At 44.1% G+C, this 15,430-nt stretch overlaps 1 protein-coding gene across 3 annotated transcripts in view; it reads right to left on the bottom strand.

Moving 5' to 3' along the window:
- LOC105899724 (serine/threonine-protein kinase BRSK2) overlaps positions 1 to 15,430 on the bottom strand; it is a 91,059-nt gene that overhangs the window by 19,487 nt on the left and 56,142 nt on the right. For all 3 annotated transcript variants that reach the window (XM_012826938.3, XM_031569129.2, XM_031569130.2), the window contains exons 4-8: positions 15,180 to 15,320; positions 9,131 to 9,247; positions 3,025 to 3,058; positions 2,712 to 2,780; positions 982 to 1,128 (exon numbers count right to left, since the gene is read on the bottom strand). In XM_012826938.3, the coding sequence (XP_012682392.1) occupies positions 982 to 1,128; positions 2,712 to 2,780; positions 3,025 to 3,058; positions 9,131 to 9,247; positions 15,180 to 15,320 (508 nt within the window). The remainder of the gene's footprint in view (positions 1 to 981; positions 1,129 to 2,711; positions 2,781 to 3,024; positions 3,059 to 9,130; positions 9,248 to 15,179; positions 15,321 to 15,430) is intronic.

Below are 15,430 nucleotides of genomic sequence, written 5' to 3'. Positions count from 1 at the left end.
TGACAACACACTACTCTGCATGGAAATTAGCATCACTTAAACTGTCAGACGTCCTCAAAAGCCCATACAGCCCACAGCTTATATGCACAGACGGGAGCTTATAGCCGCTCTATGTTAGTGTGTCAAGTTCTCTCTCTTTAAAACACACACACAAGCACACACACTCACACACACACACCCACCCACACACACACAGTAAGGGCTCTCAATGACTGTATATTAGTGAGGATGTGTTTACATATGTGTGTCTAGAAATGATATGCTGAATACCGTGAAATCAATGAGTGGAAGTGTGTGTCCAAGTGTGTGTGTGTGTGTGTGTGTGTGTGTGTGTGTGTGTGTGTGTGTGTGTGTGTGTGTGTGTGTGTGTGTGTGTGTGTGTGTGTGTGTGTGTGTGTGTGTGTGTGTGTGTGTGTGTGTGTGTGTGTGTGTATGAGTGTGTGCAGACAGGCTGAACTGGATTACGGCCAAGATTTGACCTGAGCCGACACCACAGCAGAAATGAGACTCAACTGAAATCCCCTTTACAGACTGCATACGTCTGACATACTGAGGGTGCTCTCTCTCTCTCTCTCTGTGTGTGTGTGTGTGTGTGTGTGTGTGTGTGTGTCTGTGTGTGTGTGTGTGTGTGTGTGTGTGTGTGTGTGTGTGTGTGTGTGTGTGTGTGTGTGTGTGTGTGTGTGTGTGTGTGTGTGTGTGTGTGTGTGTATATGTGTGTGTGCTGCTGATTTCCACCATTCAGTCTAATCCAACCTCAAGAAATCTGCCCCTAGCTCCAAATCTTACTGACTCTTCTAGGGCAATAGAGCTTGTCAAACAGTGGTTAGGAGGTGCAAAATTCAAACATTTTACCGTCATAAGTAGTGACTCTAAGACTGGCTGGATGCACCTTTTCAATGTAAGGCCTACCACCATAACTACATCGGTGTCCTGTGCTCTGACAAAGACTTAGCGCTTTAACACACTGGTGGCGGTACAGACCGTGAGTCTCTTGTCGGCGTCCACCTCAATCATTCCCTTCAGCAGGTTCTGGCAATCTGGCGGGATGAAGTGGGGCATGTGGAACACGCCCAGTTTCACCTTCTCCAGAAGGTTCCGCAGGTTATCATCGTCAAACGGCAGCGCACCCTGTCGATAGAGAGAGGGAAAGTCATCAATCAGGAAGAGAAGGAGAGGTATAACAGAGGCAGAGATCCAGACAGTGAGAAAGAGGAGAGACAACGAGAGATCAAAATGTGAGATGGAGAATGAGAGCGAAAGACAGACTAGAACAGAGGCAGAAGCCCAGAGACAGAGAGACCGCTGAAAAGAGAGACAAAGACAGGCATTCTGGGACAGAGAGACCGCTGAAAAGAGAGACAAGGACAGGCATTCTGGGACAGAGAGACCGCTGAAAAGAGAGACAAAGACAGGCATTCTGGGACAGGGAGAGAGTGGTGCTCCTCATGGGAGACCAAGAAACCCGACGCCAGCCACCTCCTCAAACGTTCACATGTCTGGAGTTTCTCCGGGCGCTGCTAAAGTGCTGAGCACTTCTCAAACCAGCAATCTCATTTTCCCAAGCTCCACAATAATCTTGAAGCCTCAGCAGCCGCTTATCAAAGCCAAACAAACAAACAAACAAACAAACAAACAGACAAACACAAACAACAGAATAGGGAGTTAGGCTACCCAGGCTGATAACCTGAGAAGAGCGTGCCGCCATAGGGAAGAAGTGATCGGATTTTCAAGCTGAATGGGGATGGCAGAAGAAAATTCAAAAAACAAATGGATGAGAGGATCTCACTCTGGTTTCAAATCCCACCATGGTTTTAAAGAAAAGCCAGCAGCTTCTGTGTGTGTGTGTGTGTGTGTGTGTGTGTCTGTGTCTGTGTGTGTGTGTGTGTGTGTGTGTGTGTGTGTGTGTGTGTGTGTGTGTTGTGTGTGTGTGTGAGTTTGAAAACGGCTGTGACTTTAATGGTTACGTGCTCTGCATGTATGGGATATTATTGTGAAGTCAATTTTGTGAAGTCAGCTGCATGTTATTGTGAAGTCAGCTGCATGTTATTGTGAAGTTTTGTTTAACTTCAAATGATGCTCTGAGACCATCGGGAAGTGTCACATGTATAGCTATAAATAAACCTGTGATCACTAAACTCAGGTATATCTATAAATAAACCTAGGATACACACACACACACACACACACACACAGGCACAGAGCCACGCACACATGCACACTAAAGACAAAAGGTAACAGGGTATTTTAGATACCTGTCTTTAAAAACCTTTTGAGGTGACAGCCCCCTGGAATGATCTTGTCATGCACCAATAGCAAAAGCCTGGTCTAAAAGCCCTTGGTTTATTTGTGGACTATGACAGCAGTGATGATGTGACAACCCCAGTCACTGTAGAGAAATCCCCCCACATTAAGCATTAAGGATGGGACTGAGCATGTTGGGCAGAATACAGCCAAAACAATCCCACTGAAATCTTGGAAAGCATCATTTATATAAAATACACCCAAATATATCAGAAACAATTACATTTGTCACACCTGTTTATAACTGTGCTTTGATAATTCAATTGACTTGAAGAAAAGGAGAAAGGAGAGAGGAAATAATTGAACAAAAGAGTTTTCTAACTGTGTGGGGTTTTACAGTGGCATGTTAGTTGTGAATAATATCTATATCAGACTGAAGCACACACATAACATAGCTGTCAATCACTCACCACTAAAAGTGCGAAGAGAATGACGCCACAACTCCAGACATCAGCCTTCCGACCATCATACTTCTCTCCCTGAGAGAGAGAAATGGAGAAAGAGCAAAATGGAGAGAGAGAGAGAGAGAGTCAGATAGAGAGAGAGAGAGAGAGAAAGAGAGGCCAAATAAAAGAGTGAGAATGAGAAAAGGAGGAAGAGAGAAAAAGGATCAAAACGTGCTTCTGTTTGTCTGAAAGACTGCAAAGAGAGAAAAGGCGATTGAAAGAACGAGCAAAGCAGTAGGAGAGAAAAAAGAAGAAAAAAAGAGCAGAAAGCACTCACCCTTATGACCTCTGGGCTAGCATAGTGAGGGGATCTGTGGAAAGAGAGAGAGTAACAGAGAGAGAGAGAGAGAGAGAGAGAGAGAGAGAGAGAGAATGAGAGCTTTTCTTTATTCTGTCGGTGCACTCACACTAATTTTTTTTCCTTGTTTAATTCCTCCCTTGAGTTCGGAGCGCCGGAGCGCACATGAAGAGTGGCATAACAAAATGACTCCCGGCCTGTCCTGAATAGGGCGGAAAAGCACTAAAGCTTGTCACGCCAGATCCCATTCCAAAGCAGGCAGACCCCTTCCGCTCAGGAAGAACTGTTGTTTCTGGGGACACATACTCAACTGATGGTAAATGGCCTGGCATGCTTGCATTCAGCAACCCAAAACCAACAAAATGAAAGATGAATGTAGATTCTTAGTGCCATAATAAATGTTTAAATGTATCCCTCACAATCTCTGTTTTCTGACTGTGATATGAGGTTAACAAATTCATATAAAAGTAGATGCACCACATTCATGTTCACTTTCAGTTCTCTATCTCCAGTGGTGGAGGAAGTACTGAAGTTTAGTACTTAAGTAAAAGTACAAGTACCCAGGAAAATAAAAGTAAAAGTAAAAGTAAAAGTAAAAGTACTACATCAACAATCCTACTTAAGTAAAAGTAAAAAGTACTTACTTTTAAATTTACTTTAAGTATTAAAAGTAAAAGTACTCACGCAATGGGTTGTCTCTCAATGTCTAGGCTGTGCCATTTTGATAAAGAAATAGCTACTGGTAATAAATGCCTCTACAGATGTCACTACTAGTAATAATTATAAGCAACAACATTTGTTAATTGGAAAGGTTGGTGTGCTTATTGTGCCTACCATCTGTAATACTGTTCACACTATATCTTACACCTCCATCGCTCTCTTTCTCTCTCTCCAGATACCAGCTTATTTTTGTAAGCCATTTCCCCTTTTCCCAACACAGTTCCAACACAGGGAAGCTTGAAATGAAATATTAGTGTTTTATAAGTTCCTGCTGCCAAGACAGTTAGTGAGGCTGGGACATAATTGACTGTGATGGTAATGCATTCATCTGTAATAATACAAGTGGTGTCACGTCTCAGACATACCAACAGAACACCGCCTACCACCACCGTCTCCCCTGACAACAACAGCCCTCGCTGTGGTAAAGCCAGTGTTCCACTGATTGTTGGTGTCGTGGGGAATTATGTAAATGTATTCAGAGTTCCATCTAATTTACTCCAAATAGAAACAGAGTCCAAACAATTGCACACCAAAATATATTTTCTTATGGTTATCAATTCCCTGCTGACAACTAGTAACCTATTGTGGGAGAAACTTGATTTTTATTACATTTGAAATCCATTTTTCCACACCAGTGGACACAGTACCATTTCTTGTCTTATCATTTGTTGCAAAAGTAAAATGAACAGTATGAAAACCTGTCTAAACTAAATTAAAATGAAATTTGTGAACATGTAGAACACATGAATTGCATGAAATTGAAGTATGTGTTTACTCTTAGCATTCAGCATTCAATCAGTGTGTGTCTCCAAATGTGTTTAAGGAAACACCAACAATACAGTCAAGCCGGAAAGTCTGCACACCCCTTTCAGCTTCTCCACATTTTATTACGTTACAGACATATTCTACAATAGATTGAGTTCATTTTTTGTCTCAAAATTCTACACATTAGCCAAAATAGCTCATAGTGACAAAGTGAAAACAGGTTTGTAGACATTTGTGCTAATTTATTAAAAATCTAAATGTAAAATATCATATGTACACAAGTGTGCACACCCTTTGATATGACACCCGAAGGTGAGCAGAGGACTCTCAAACCATGAGAAACGAGATTCTCTGGTCTGATGAAGCCAAAATTGAACTTTTTGGCCTGAATACCAAGCGTCACGTCTGGAGGAAACCATCCCTGGCTAAAACCATCCCTACAGTGAAGCATGGAGGTGGCAGCATTATGATGTGGGGATGTTTTTCAGCAGCGGGAACAGAGCGACTAGTCCTGATAGAGGGAAAGATGAATGTAGCTTAGTACACCAAGATCCTTGAAGAAGTGCTCTGGACCTCAGACTGGGGTGAAGGTTTACCTTCCAAACTGACAATGACCCGAAGCACACAGCCAAGAGAACAAAGGAGTGGCTACGGAGAAAATCTGTGCATGTCCTTGAGTGGCCCAGCCAGAGCCTAGACCTCAATCCAATTGAACATCTGTGGAAAGAGCTGAAAATGGCTGTATACCGACGCTCCCCATCCAACCTGACGGATCTTGCAAGAATATGCCAAGAAGAATGGGCAAAAATGTCCAGAAACAAGTTTGCCAAACCCGTAGCTTCTTTCCCAAGACGCCTTGAAGCTGTAATCGCTGCCAAAGGTGCAGCAACTAAGTATTAGGCTAAGGGTGTGTACAGATATGTTACCACACACACACACACACACACACACACACACACACACACACACACACACCTGCTATAAGCTTATAGCTGCCAAACTGTTTCTTATTAACTCCAAATTATCCATTGACCGAAAATGTTAGAAAGACTGCACAATTATCTTCCATCTAGAAGCCAACAACCAACACCATATCAACACTGGCAATGAATTGAAGTCCATACCACACAATTACCATAATCACTACCATGTATTTAATACCATTCAGGTTAACACAAAATACTATTACTAAATATGAAATGTACATATCTTCTCTACCTTCAAAATAATTATGTCATCGTAATAGTTAGATTTAACTTAAGTAGATTAAACACTGGCCTCCATTTTAACACATTGATTTAAATGCACCAATAAACCAGTGCCTATGCCAGGACCATTTGGCAGATCCATGTGAGGGTGAATATGATTAGTAGGCTATTAGTAGGCTAAGGTAGTCACTTGACAAAAGACGGAACCCCACCATCACCTCATTATTTGCAAGGGTGCGGCGATGACATAGATCAAGGCAGCTCTTTTTTTTTACAGGGAACACTTTTTGGCAGACCCCCTCAGACACCAGGGGTATCATGCTGAGAGAAACTTAAAAGGCCTGTCTACCACTCTATCACACATCCACGGTGTACGCACGCACACATACACACATATATGCACACATACACACATACACGCATGTATGCACACATACACACATACACGCATGTATGCACACACACACACATACACGCATGTATGCACACACACACACATGCATGCACACTTACTCTCACTGCTGAAAATGCTGTTTAGGGATTTTTCTTTGGGGGGGGGGGGCTTCATGGTTGTCATGATGAGAGAAGCTGTATTAGTGTGTGTCTGTGTGTGTGTGCAAGTGTAAGTATGAGTGTGTGTGTGTGTGCCAGTGTAAGTATGAGTGTGTGTGTGTGTGTGTGTGGTGTGTGTGTGTGTGTGTGTGTGTGTGCACGGTGCGTGCATGCATCTGTGTGTGTGCCAGTGTAAGTATGAGTGTGTGTGTGTGTGGGGGGGGGGGGGGGGGGTGTGCATGGTGTGTGCGTGCATGTGTGTGTGTGTGTGTGTGTGCCACTGTAAGTATGAGTGTGTGTGTGTGTGTGGTGTGTGTGTGGTGTGTGCACGGCGCGTGCGTGCATGTGTGTGTGTGTGTGTGTGTGTGTGTGTGTGTGTGTGGTGTTCAGCCCCCTACTAGAGGTCCCATTCGGATTAGTGACAGCCCATCAGTGGAACTACAGGGGGCTTTGAGCACCGCTAAAAATCTGTCTGATGGAGAGAAATTGCTCATTTAGAGGAGACACAGAAAGGATTGAGAAAGACAGAAAGAAAAAAAGGAGGGAAAGAGAGAGAGGAGAAACAGACAAAGGAAGGGAAAAGGAGTTCATAAACCAAAGTGCCTTTACTCAGAGGAGAACGGAGAGGATGGGGATGGGGACGACCCAGTCAGTGTAAGAACTGGGTCAATCTGCTGCTGTTTCTGCTGAGCTAACAGAGGAAGAGAGAGAGCAAGGGCGAGAGAGAGAGACAGAGAGAGAGAGAGAGAAAGGAAGAGAGAGAGGGAAAGAGAGAGATAGATAGAGAGAGAGAGAAGAAAGAGAGAGAGGAAGAGAGAGAGGGAAAGAGACAAATAGATAGGAGAGAGGTGGGGGTAGGAAGGAGGTTCGTTGGGTATGGGGAAGTAAAGCTATAGTGCAATTCTACATGTTTCCAATGGACTACCAAACCTGTAACATGGCTTGAGTGACGACAGCATAGTCACCAACACAAACTCACAAAGCAATGTGATGTGTTATCAGTGACAGAGAGAAATAACAGTCTAAAACACACAGAAACAAAACAGCTTTGAACTGACACTGCATTTCAAATGTTTTGATGAAAGAAAATTAGGACAAAAAGAAAGAAATATACTGTGAAAATGACTATGATGGTTTTCAAGGTGAATCCTCTACATGCACACATATTTGTTCACATATTTTGCACACATTTACATTTACATTTAGTCATTTAGCAGACGCTTTTGTCCAAAGCGACGTTTACAAGAGTCGGAGAACAGTCAAGCTACGGAGCAATAGAGACCTAAGGATCGTAACAATAATACTTATTTTACATAAGAAATAGAAAAAAAGTGCAGGAATGTAACTGCTGTAAGTGCAAGTTAGCTGGAATCTAAAACCAGTGAGTGAGTGTAGAGCACGCCCAGCCCTAGTGGTGTCTGAGTTACAGAGCTAGAATAGGCCGGAAGATACGCTGGAAATGGTGGCGAGAGGGAAGATGATGTAGAAAGAGGATACAGATCGAGAATGACTGTCTGCGTGTGTGTGTGTGTGTATGTGAGAGAGAGAGAGAGAGAGAGAGAAAGAGAAAAAGACAGATAGAAGAGAGAGAGAGAGAGAGAGAGAGAGAGAGAGAGCTAGAGAGGGCGAGGGAGGGAGAGGGAGATTCTCGCTTCAGCATATTCAGTGCGGGTGTGTAGGCACTTGGGAAGAGAACACATTAGTGTCAGCTCAGTGTGGGTGAGATGAATGAATTTCATTAAAAACTGTCATATCTGCGTTTAGAGACTGGGCTCCGCCGCGCTGCGCGCACACAATCAATAACCACAACACCCGTTGCCATGGAAACGCACAGCCATTACAACACCGACTGCAGAAACCAACGCTTAACACTGACACATAGAGAGAAAGAGAGAGAGAGAGAGAGACTTTTCTGACAAACATCAGCTAATCTGTTGATTTTTAATTCTGCAGTGATTAGCACTAATGCGACGCTGTGTGGCTCAAACAGACACGCTAATGAGGCTTTAGCAATCAGTGGCGCGTCTCTGCATTAAGACGCCGTCAGTGAGAGCTCAGCCTCTCTGCGTGGACATTTTTACAGTGAGCTTTGGGATATGTCTGCCACAGCAGGCTTCGCCCTCCCGCCTGCTACTCTGTCTGGGTGGGGATATTATGGAGTCCAGTAGCATTCTGTCTTTCTGGGTCAAGGAAAGGGAATTCCTGAGAGGCTTGCGCTTGTTTGCGTGCATGTGTGTGTGTTTGTGTGTGTGTGTGTGTGTGTGTGTGTGTGTGTGTGTGTGTTGTGTGTGTGCGCGTGTGCATGTGTGCCTGCTTGTGTGTTTGCATGCGTGGGTGTGTGTGAGTGTGTGTGTGTGTGTGTGTAGGTGTGTGTGCGTGTGTGTGTGTGTGTGTGTGTGGGTGTGTGTGTGTGTGTTTGTGTGTGTGTGTATGTGTATGTGTGTGTGTGTGTGTATGTGTGTGTTTGTGTCAGGTTTGTCAGCAGTGATCCGATAATTAAGGCTCCTGAACTACAATATCAGACAACCCCAATTCAAACACTACAATTAGTCATTTACTCTAAGTGTCGGGCTGGAACTGATCAGAAACTCAGCTGCAGCTCTGCAAGAAAACGGTCGTCCATATAGTAGATTAACTCCGTTAGGACAACACTACTAAAATGACACTTTTTACAGCTGGGACACAGGTATATTATGACAAAAACATTAGGAAGACAATCATGATGATGCTGACTCATAGGAGAGATTCATAGCAGTAAATCAGGAAATATATTGGCTTCTGTGAAGGGCCACAGGGGACAAGACACGGTGGAATCCTGTCACTCCATCAACTCTACTCACCCACAGCTGGTCTCCAGGAGACTGTCGCCAACCTGCAGGGAAGCCATGCCGAAATCAGCCACACGGATGTTGTTCTTCTCGTCCAGCAGCAGGTTCTCTGGCTTTAGATCCCGGTGACTGTGTCGGGAAAGAGAGAGAGACAGAGAGAAGGGGGGGGGTAAAGGTTAACTGACATGTATATCTACATTGAGTAGAAGAAATCTCAGTGGTGGGACGGGGGGGGGGGGGGAAGGTTAACTGACATGTATATCTACATTGAGCAGAGGAAATTTCAGTATGCAAGAAGAAGATGTAATGGAGATGAGCTGTGTATTACATTTACCTAAAGACAATATATGTGTTGTTATATGACACATTTTAATCCCAACTCACAACTAGCACATTTTCACAGGAAAATCAAACAGAACGCCATCACTAATACTGACCATGGTACTTTAAAGTGGCAAGGTGTGTCTTTTGACCTGTTCAAGAATGTCAGCCTAATTCTCTGTGATTTAAGCCAAGCACAAAATATCCACAAGGACTCACTTAAATCTCTCCTTTCAATGTCAAAACATCCTTCCTCCATTTCCTCTCTTAGGATCTTTTGCCTTCCTCTTGCTTGGTTTCCCTCTCTCTGCTCTGTCCAACTATTAATCTTATTCTTAGTTCATTTTTTCCCCCTCATGTGTTTTTCATGTTGTGAATTTTGTCCTCTCTCACATATCATGGCACAGACAATAAAGAGGGAGAGAGAGATAGAAACCCTCATGTGTTCTACACTCTCTCACCATCGCTCTCCAGTAAAATATGTGAGATGAAACCTGTCTGTGTCTCTCTCTCTTTCTCTCTGTGTGTGCATGAGTGTGTGTGTGCGTGTGCGTGCGTGCGTGTGTGTCTGGCTCCTCTGATCTCTGAGGGCTGCTGTGCGACACCTTTGACCTGATCAGAGAGAGTTCACTTCAAAGTGTTCTCATCAAGGCAGGGTCAAAATCACACAAATGGGAAAGTCAGCTTTTGTGCCAGGAGACTGATGTGGTGAGACAAAGCTCTCTAAAAACGCCACAGAGACCCATTCATGTTAGCACTGACAGCTTTTTGCCTCTGTCAGACACACACACACACACACACACACACACACACACACACACACACACACACACACGCTTGTGCACTCAAGTACATGCTAATACGCATGCACACAGATGCCTAGACAGCTCCCCTGGTACCCTCACTTGCTGTGATTAATTCTGCAATATACGTGACATTGCAGACGCTCTCTTGTTACAAGTATGTCAGTGGTTTTTTGCTAGTTTTGAGATGTCCCCTGAGAGAGCCTGTTTGTACTGTTATGGCAAATGGCCCCGGAGCCTCCTGTTATCTTCATTTAGAGGATTACAGAAATGACACCAACGTCATTCTCACAGACTCAGAGATATCACAGCTTGCTCGTATTACCTGACAAGCTTGTTATTTTAAGAAAATTACACAGCTGTTTTTTTTTTTATTTGATTTTTTGAAAAGCCTTGGCTTCCCAGTCCCCAACTCTCTAAACAATTACTCGCATAAACTTCAATCTCCCTCGGTCTCCCTGAAAGCACTGCATCAAACTGGTCAGGCAGGCCCCAAAGGTATTTACTGAGAATCTAATCTGGGGTAAGCAGGCAGCACACACACAGTGTTCACACAGCGAAACAACGATCTGAAGGAACACAGAAACTCATGCATAACTACAGTACACACACACACACACACACACACACACACACACACACACACACACACACACACACACACACACACACACACACTTCAACAAGGTTGGCCCATTCAGATTAATTGATCTGATACCCCACCACCACCAATATGTTCCTCCTTCTCTCTCACTCTCTCTTTCTCTCTCTAGACAACTCTTTACACCCACCCATAATTCCAACCAGAAAACAACCGTATCCTAACAACCGAAACTTTTGAATCTATTTGGTGGACTTGTTCCAGAAGCAGGGATTCTTCTAGACACCCTCTCCTACCTAAACTGGAGAAGTCTAACCCCCACACTCTCTGTTTACTGTGGAGCTGTCCATCAAACATGAGGTGATGTAATGGTATCAGGGTTTACAGTATATTGCATCCCCCTTTTCCTCAGAATTGTGGTGTTCCACAGTGCGTGTTCAAGCCCACGGCCTTGGCTTCAGTGGGTTAGGGATGGTTTGGGGGTTTCTTTCCTCCTAAGAGGTCTTGCTACAAAGAGATGATGTTGCTGGGGAAGGATTTTAAAGTTTAAGCCTCAGGCTAGTCTCTCTCTCTCTCACACACACACACACACACACACACACACACACACACCACACACACACACACACACACACACACACACACACACACAGACACAGACACAGACACAGACACACACACTCTCACACACACACACAGACACAGACACACACACTCTACAACACACACACACACACACACACACACACACACACACACACACACACACACACACACACACACACACACACACACACACACACACACTTGACCTGTCCTTGCCCTTCCCATTAGCTCTGCTGTCCCCTGGTGCAACTGCAGTTTGGGTAAAAACCAAAGTAAGATGAATGAGCTCCTCAAGCACAAACAGAGATATGGACCACACACACACACACACACACACACGCACACACACACACACACACACACACACACACACACACACACACACACAACATGCTTCTGAAACACACACAAGGGAAGAACAGAAAAAACAACACTACACCACATGCACGCACAAACACACACACGCACACACATGAACATGCACACGCACACACACACACACACACACACACACACACACACACACACACACACACAAAACCCAACTTTCTTGGCAGACTCAAAAAAACAATTCCAAACAAGCAGGAAAACACACACACACACAAACAAAAATACACAAAGACCACTTTCACCTTCTAAGATACCACAAAAACAAGTCACACTTAAGCCACACAAACATAAACACCCACACTGCTCGCACGCACACACTCACACACACACACACACACACACACGCACACACACACACAAACACACAAGCAATCACTCTGTCAGCAGGACTGCTATTACACCCACTGGCACAGTCACAAGGTCGGTGTACAGATGAAGGAATAGTGGCCAACATCCCAGCCCACCTGCAGACCATAGCACTATCGCTCTCTCACACACACACACACACACACACACACACACACACACACACACACACACACACACACACACACACACACACACACACACACACACACACACACACACACACACACACAGCACTACAGTACACACACTTACTTCGCAATATCACACACACCAGCTGACCTTCAGCCAAAGTTGTCAGAACAATAAGTCCCTAACTGAGTCCCTAACTTAACACCACCTTAACACTACAGTGGACTACACACCACACACCACACCACACATCGCCTTAACACTACAGTGGACTACACACCACACACCACACACCGCCTTAACACTACAGTGGACTACACACCACACACCACACACCGCCTTAACACTACAGTGGACTACACACCACACACCACACACCGCCTTAACACTACAGTGGACTACACACTACACACCACACCACACACCGCCTTAACACTACAGTAGACTACACACCACACACCACACACCGCCTTAACACTACAGTGGACTACACACCACACACCACACCACACACCGCCTTAACACTACAGTGGACTACACACCACAGACCACACCACACACCGCCTTAACACTACAGTGGAATACACACCACACACCACACCACACACCGCCTTAACACTACAGTGGACTACACACCACACACCACACCACACACCGCTTTAACACTACAGTGGACAACACACCACATCCTCTGTCTGTAGCATTCTAGCTGTATATTCTATCTTCAGTTTACTTCTTAGTTGCTGTCAGCACGCTTTTAACAAAGTCCAAACCAGGAGTCATCATACAGTATGCTGGCACATTATGGCACACTGAGCAACTACAGCATGATGGAAGAAAAATGACGCGTGCAGAATCGTGAGCAGACAGCAAAGTCGTGCTGCAGTGTGCAGAGTAAGAGTTGAGCAGAGTTAGGGTTGTGCAGAGTTATAGTTGTGCTGCAGTGTGCAGTGTTAGGGTTGTGCAGAGTTAGGGTTGAGCAGAGTTAGAGTTGAGCAGAGTTAGAGTTGAGCAGAGTTAGGGTTGAGCAGAGTTAGGGGTGTGCTGTGTTAGGGGTGTGCTGTGTTAGGGTTGTGCTGTATTAGGGTTGTGCTGTGTTAGGGGTGTGCTGTGTTAGGGTTGTGCTGTGTTAGGGTTGTACAGAGTTAGGGTTGTACATCCATCCCAGAGTCAGTACCTGGACTGGTCTGTGTGAAGGGCAGGAACTGAGCTTGTCACTTAAGAGTGCCTCATGCCAGTCAGTTCAATCAGTTCAAGCCCTTCAGGGTGTGTATCTTTTTTCTGTTATGTTTAAAAATGTCAGGTTAATATTGAGTGCACGTGAATGTGTGTGTGTGTGTGTGTGTGTGTGTGTGTGTGTGTGTGTGTGTGTGTGTGTGTGTGTGTGTGTGTGTGTGTGTGTGGTTTGATATTTTGAAGAAGGTCAGGTAGGCTACATTCATAACAGTGGCAGAAATGTTGGCCAGAGCCATTTGAAATGCACGGTGCACAAAATGGTTCGTATAAAAAAGTAATTATGGGAATTTAATACCAAGCGTCATTTAAACAAATAAATGCATTAGCATATCAACACATTGTCGCTGTGGCGTTGGTTGCATTGAAAATGCACCAGTAAATGATTTATGGTAATGTAATATTCATAAGCTTCATAAATAGGTAATTGCAAAGCTTTGTGTGATTTATCATTTCAGCATTTTTAAATAAACACCACACTGAATAATTCACATCTCTTGGTAAATGTTTTTTGTCTGACAAGTTTCCTTTGTCTTTTTAACTCCTTAAATACTGTTCACCTATGAATCCAATAAAAAAGTTTGAACCCGTGCCCTAAGAATCCCATATTAGGAAATAGCCTGGCCAATATGTTTGTCAACCTCTGCTACTTTTGAATAGAGAATAATCCATCTGACAGGAGCCAACAAAACCTATAGCTTGATACTAAACTTCAATTAAGAGTGAATAAACAGAAGCATCCAAACTGAATTTCCTTTAAACATCAAGGAAAGATGACTGATTGGCCTGTGTCTACCTGTGTGCAGAGCATTAATATTACTTACTTACTAAACGTAGTCAGGTGACACTGTGGTAGTTGGGTAGTGTAGTTCGTTAAAAAAACTCAACACCTTACTAAAGGTAGTCAGGTGACACTGGGGTAGTTGGGTAGTGTAGTTCGTTTTAAAAATTCAACACCTTACTAAAGGTAGTCAGGTGACACTGGGGTAGTTGGGTAGTGTAGTTCGTTTTAAAAATTCAACACCTTACTAAAGGTAGTCAGGTGACACTGGGGTAGTTGGGTAGTGTAGTTCGTTTTAAAAATTCAACACCTTACTAAAGGTAGTCAGGTGACACTGAGGTAGTTGGGTAGTGTAGTTCGTTTTAAAAACTCAACACCTTACTAAAGGTAGTCAGGTGACACTGGGGTAGTTGGGTAGTGTAGTTCGTTTTAAAAACTCAACAGCCAAACCCATAAACACATCGCTCCCTCTCAGTGTTTTCCCCAGAGTGACTATGTCTCCCTGCTCTTTAAAGTGCTCTGTGAGTTCCGCCAGCTGGGAGATAGATTAAGGCATATGGATCAATAAATAACTGTGAACGATAATCATCTTTCAACTAAGGTGACAGTGACCTCACAGAATGGCTTCGTGTGACAGCGCCAGCTGAGTTTGAAGGTGAGTATGACCCGAGTCCCTATATTTCAACTGACAGAACAAAGTCAAGGGCACACATTTGACTCCCATAAATACTGCACTACAAGTCACTTTGGATAAAGGCACCTACAGAATGACTGAATGAATAAATTAATGAATGAATAAGTGCATTATTTAAAGGGTGTTTTGCTAACCATATGGAGTGGCTGTGGCAAAAGTCCAGGGCAGAGATGATCTGTCTGAAGAATTTGCGGGATTCCTTGGGAGTCAGACGGCCCTTCTTGACCAGGTAGTCAAACAACTCTCCCCCAGAGACATGCTCCAGCACCAGATACCTGAGGAGACACAAACGCACACATACACAAAACACACACACAGAGGGACAGGGTTATACCTGACTACACACACAAAGATATACTAATCATGACCCACTGATTCTTTCACA

This window comes from Clupea harengus, chromosome 6, assembly GCF_900700415.2.
Source record: "Clupea harengus chromosome 6, Ch_v2.0.2, whole genome shotgun sequence".
NCBI classification, from domain to species: Eukaryota; Metazoa; Chordata; class Actinopteri; order Clupeiformes; family Clupeidae; genus Clupea; species Clupea harengus.
This window is presented reverse-complemented; position numbering and strand designations above follow the sequence as displayed.